The 5180-nt window shown below is 42.9% G+C and overlaps 1 protein-coding gene across 1 annotated transcript; it reads right to left on the bottom strand.

The window, feature by feature from the left end:
- Nucleotides 1-638: 638 nt before the first annotated feature.
- Nucleotides 639-1199, bottom strand: LOC104662310 (pseudouridine-5'-phosphatase-like). The gene is made up of 2 exons (XM_030934868.1): nucleotides 1091-1199; nucleotides 639-961 (listed from the first exon to the last, which is right to left on the bottom strand). Exons 1-2 carry the CDS (start codon nucleotides 1197-1199, stop codon nucleotides 639-641), a joined length of 432 nt encoding a protein of 143 aa, XP_030790728.1.
- Between the last annotated feature and the right edge of the window lie 3981 nt (nucleotides 1200-5180).

The following is a 5180-nucleotide window of genomic DNA, read 5'->3' as shown; positions in this document are numbered from 1 at the left end:
ACTTTGTCAGTTGCCATTGCATGTTGACATGAACACCGAGGAGAGTGATGTGGATAATCGATATAAATATACGTATAATACATACATATGTACACATGAAGCATATACTTACATGCATACATAGTTTACATTTTTCCAGCCAGGGTTTCAGAAAAACTAGAACAAAAGAGAAATCATGTTCCATTTTGTCTTGGAAAAGTATACATCTTACATATACAGACATGCATATATCTACATACATATACATGTAATGCCTATATGCATACGAACATACTGATACATATATATATATGCATGTACATTCACTTTATCACATATTCCATCAGCTTGGTTTTTGAGATGGTAATTCAAGTTCAATCTTTGTTCTGGGCTTCATTTTTGTCTCTACTAAGTTTCTCTCAGCTGTCAAGCTACATTTCATCAACATTTTAGAGTGGGGCAAGCCAACGCAGGATGGAAAGGCAAACCTTAGGAGGCTAAAATCACTGTGCTGTCTGGGATTTGGGAGTTGCTGATTTCTTTCCCTTTCCCCCAGCAGTGTGGACCATGGGAGTGGGCTGGGGGTGGAGCAAACCAAACAGCTCAGTCTGGAAGTCCTTCAGGGAATTCAGCACCAGGGTGGCCTTTCTCCTCAAGTCTCAGCTCAAGTTTCTGTCTGGAACCATGACCACCTGCATCCCGGTTGCCAGGGTAACCTCCACCTCATTGAGAGCATCTTCAAAGACAAGGCACTTCTCCATAGGAGGACAGGGAGAGAACCTCTTGGCATAAGCTAGGAGGATGTTGGGTTCTGGCTTGCTGTGCTGGACTTTGGGGTCATCTCCAAGCATGATGTGAGAAAACAAGCTGAAGAACTCCTTGTGTTGGTTTGCCTTCATCTCCAATGAGGCAGACCCTGAGCTGGTGGCCATGGCAAACGGGATGCTGTGTTTCTGCAGGTGGACGATGAATTTCTCAGCCCCTGACATGAGCACAGCTATAGGGAACACTTCCTTTAACTCTGTTTGGCTTTCTTCCACCAGCTCCTCCTTGGACATCAGGAGCTGCAAGATGTCTATTATAATCTGTGCTGCCTCTAATGCCTACTTACCCATTACCAGGGACTTTACATCCCAGCTGTATTTCTTTTCATAGCAATCGCATATTTCTTGAAACACCACTGAATATAGCCATTCAGTATCCAGAAGAAGGCCATCCATGTCAAAGACGAGGTGGGTGATGAGCTGTGGTGAGGGTGTGGGCAGGGGTGCTCCCATGGTGCTGCCTTCTCGGTCTGGGTGGGAGTGAGGAGCAAAGAGACCTCATCTTTTTTTTTTTTTTTTTTTTTTTTTGAGACGGAGTCTCACTCTGTCACCCAGACTGTAGTGCCGTGGCACCATCTCAGCTCACTGCAACCTCCACCTCCCAGGTTCAAGCGATTTTCCTGCCTCAGCCTCTGGAGTAGCTGGGACTACAGGTGTGTGCCACTACGCCAGGCTAGCTTTTCGTATTTTTAGTAGAGATGGGGTTTCACTGTGTTAGCTGGGATGGAGACCTCACCTTTCTAATCCAAGCATCTGACATATTTCATCCTAATCTTCTCCACTGAGCATTATATGATCAATTCGGTCTAATCAAATTTGATAGACATTGGTTCAGGTTCTGAGAACTCAAATATGGCCAAATATACCTCTACCCTGCATCTCCAGTTTAGTGAGGGAGGTTTTGGCCTATGAGATGTGGTGATGGGGACTCTATCTTTTGTTGTGATCATCATTATCATCATCAATCACTATAAGCCAGAAACAAAAGTAATTATTGTCTCTGTTATTTAATTCTTACACCAATCCTGTGTAGTAAGCATGCATAGTCTCATTTTGTAGATGGAGAAACTGAGTCTTTGTGATGCTAAGTAACTTACCTAAGGTCAATTAAGTTGGCAAGTGGCAGAGCTGGAATTGGAATCCAGACCTGTCAGCCTCTAAAACCCACACTCTACCATTATTCAATACTACTACTTTAATTCCTTATTGCCTGCATGGAGATAATAATAATTTGCTGTGGAAAGTACCAGTTAGAAGGTGTTGTCTTTACCACCCCCACTGTAGTTTGGTGAGTGCTTTTGCCCCTTTTGATGTGGTTAGAACAAACCTGTGCTCTACAGTGGGGTGGCCTCTGCAGCAGGTGCTACTTTCATGAAGGAGATTGCCCCAGTCACAGGGAACAGAGGTTCATAATATGTAGGAGGCTGGCAGGATTTTATCTCTAATGAAACATGGTGATGATTGGATCAAGACAACTTGACTGCAGCAATATTTTTACTCTGACAACTTTGTGTGAAGAAATCAGACACAGCCAAGACTAGTTTGTGCTACTGATGGCAGTGGAGCAGAGGGTGTCTTCTTATCAGATACCAGCACAATGACTGCTGACTGTCATGTGTGGACCTCGCAGACTTCTAGCTACAGCTTAATTATAACTATTAAGTTTTTACAGGACACTGATTGTATTTCAAAGGGTTTTACGATCCTCTTTTTATTAGTTGTTCCCTATCCAGCCCAGCCTGACAGAAGGGCTACTTCCTCTGCTTTCAGGTGTGGAAATGGGGCCACTCTGAGGTTAAGTTGCCTGTCAGAGGTCACCCAGCGGCTGAGCTTTGGTTCTAACTTGCTGGATTGAACAGATGAGGTCTGCTCCTTTGGGTCAGTCAATTAGTTGATATAGGAGGCATGGAGATTGAGAGCTAATGAAATCGTACCTTACAGATCTGGAAGGTAGTAGATTTTGTGGTTTGAAATTTGTGTTTTGTCTTCCAATGTGAATTTTGTTTTTGCTGTCAAGAATTTGATGAATCAAAAATAGAAGAGTTCTGTCATTCCTCTCTCTCTTCTTGGTTCTCCCTTTTTAATATACCCTCTTTTCCTCTACTATCCAAAAGAAGGAATTGGTCCTGAACAAATGATTCCAAGTTCCAGGCATTTAGAGAAGGGCACAGGTGGTGGGTGGTTCTGGTAGTACTCATCAGAGGTCATTGGAGGAACTCAAGGTAACTCTCTTTTGCTTGGAGGTGGTATCATGATAACGTCTTATACTTCATAGATTTCTAGTTAAGACACTAGTATCGTGGGATCTTCCTAGGTATTCAGGTACTTCAGGCTTTAGTTTTAACTAAATTTGGGAACTCGGGATTAAGCAAATTGAAACAAGTTATTTATTTATTTATTTGTTTATTATGCATGTATAGGGTGTATATGGTGAGTTTCCAAAGGGGGGCTATAGATAAAGCATTTCTGGTTTTTTTTTTTTTTTTTTTTTTTTTGAGACGGAGTCTCGCTCTGCCGCCCAGGCTGGAGTGCTGTGGCCAGATCTCAGCTCACTGCAAGCTCCGCCTCCCGGGTTCACGCCATTCTCCTGCCTCAGCCTCCCGAGTAGCTGGGACTACAGGCGCCCGCCACCTCGCCCGGCTAATTTTTTTGTATTTTTTAGTAGAGACGGGGTTTCACCGTGTTAGCCAGGATGGTCTCGATCTCCTGACCTCGTGATCCGCCCGTCTCGGCCTCCCAAAGTGCTGGGATTACAGGCTTGAGCTACCGCGCCCGGCCGATAAAGCATTTCTGAAACTCGTGGACAACTGACTGTTTCTCCTCTCCCCATCCCCGACCTATCTTCTGATAGTGACATTCTGTAGAACACCCCTGAGAAAATGCAACTGAGCATGCCCCCGTCAGACAGGCAGCATGCAGTCCACTTCCCTGTTTCTGTGGCTCCTTCCTGGGCTTCGTTCTGTTCCTTAGAGTCAGAACAGGAGAAAATGCTGTCTCCAAAATTCTCATGGGAAGCACAGGTGAAATATTTTCCTTACTGCATAAACTATTTAGACATGAATTTGTACGTAAACCCAGAAAATAAACTAGATGTCTTCTGAACTGAACTTTTCTTTTTGGCCCTGTCCCATTACACCAGCGGTGATGTAATAAGTGAGTTTTGACTATAGGGTATGTGTTAGGACATGTGTTACTATGAAGATCTTAGGAGCATATATCAAGTGATATATATTGTACCATATTATGGACAATGTCTTGAAATCATTTTTATCAATAATTCAAAATAATAAGAATGGTCTTTGTGTATTTTTTTTTGTACAAGATGGCATCAGGATGTAAAACTTAGTCTTTTTCAGCAGTTGTTAATTTTTAAATATAATCTAGCTGGCCATGTGGTAAATTGAGAGCCCAGTGGTCTCGGATATGGGTCCAGCTGAGAAATTGCTATTCTCTGTGACCTTACATGAGTCACTTAAACTCTTTGGGCCCCACGTGTCTGTCTATAAAATTACAACAATGACTCCGGCTTCCTCTCTGGGGTGGACAGTAGGGTGTGCTAGAAGGAATGAGATCATAAACTGATAGAGGGCTGAACTAAGGTATTTTGAATTTGTAGGAAAAAAGCAAGAGGAGAAATGTTAAGTTTCTGCGTGTTCTTTTTCTTTCTTTAGTCTCTAAATGCAGAATTCTGGGAACAGATCCATGAACAGAGAGGTGAGGTCAGGAAGAGACTCCTATGTGTGTAATTGGTAGAGCCTTTTTGCTTTCACAAATCTTCATGCGGAACATTGCCTTCCTTGAAACCACTGTGAATGCTGTGAGTTTTGTGTTTTCTTTCCATTATCTGTCAATTGATAATCAGCTTCTGTGACTCTGAGGTATTCAGTCTGATTACTTTACATTTTTGCATTAAATCTTTTTCCTACTATGTGTTATGATTCGGAACAATGTCTCTTCATTACACATTAGTAAATACCCACTTGCTGAAATTCAAAAATGTTGCTGGAGATTTGTTCTTCCATTGGTCTTTTCTTACCATGTGCCCAGGAACTCCAGGACTGGCATATTAGGATATTCTTTATCTCAGACCATCAGGATCTGACATCTCAGCAGCTTTGTGCTGTCAGGAAGACAAGCCATTCAGTTTTCTACTGTGCTTGTGCTATCACAATGCCCATTTTCAGAGCATAAGATGGAGGCAGAGGTTGGAAGGACTTGCCTGAGGCCACATGATGACTCAAAAGCACAAGAGAGAAAGAAGGATGTGAGTGAGAGATTCTTCCCTCCTGACCTCACTCCCAGATCCTACGCCTTTTAGTCCATTCCTTCCCATGGACCTACCTGCTTGGAAATCAGGTTCCAAAGTTGTTTTGTTAC

The sequence above is a fragment of the Rhinopithecus roxellana genome, chromosome 8 (assembly GCF_007565055.1).
Source record: "Rhinopithecus roxellana isolate Shanxi Qingling chromosome 8, ASM756505v1, whole genome shotgun sequence".
NCBI lineage: Eukaryota > Metazoa > Chordata > Mammalia > Primates > Cercopithecidae > Rhinopithecus > Rhinopithecus roxellana.
This window is presented reverse-complemented; position numbering and strand designations above follow the sequence as displayed.

Bases quoted from the DNA above. Each gene is read 5' to 3' on its own strand.
- LOC104662310 (XM_030934868.1), bottom strand. From the start codon at position 1,199: ATGGATGGCCTTCTTCTGGATACTGAATGGCTATATTCAGTGGTGTTT. The intron at 962-1,090 runs GTAAGTAGGCAT...TGCTCATGTCAG, and splicing joins TGTAAAGTCCCTGGTAATGG to GGGCTGAGAAATTCATCGTC.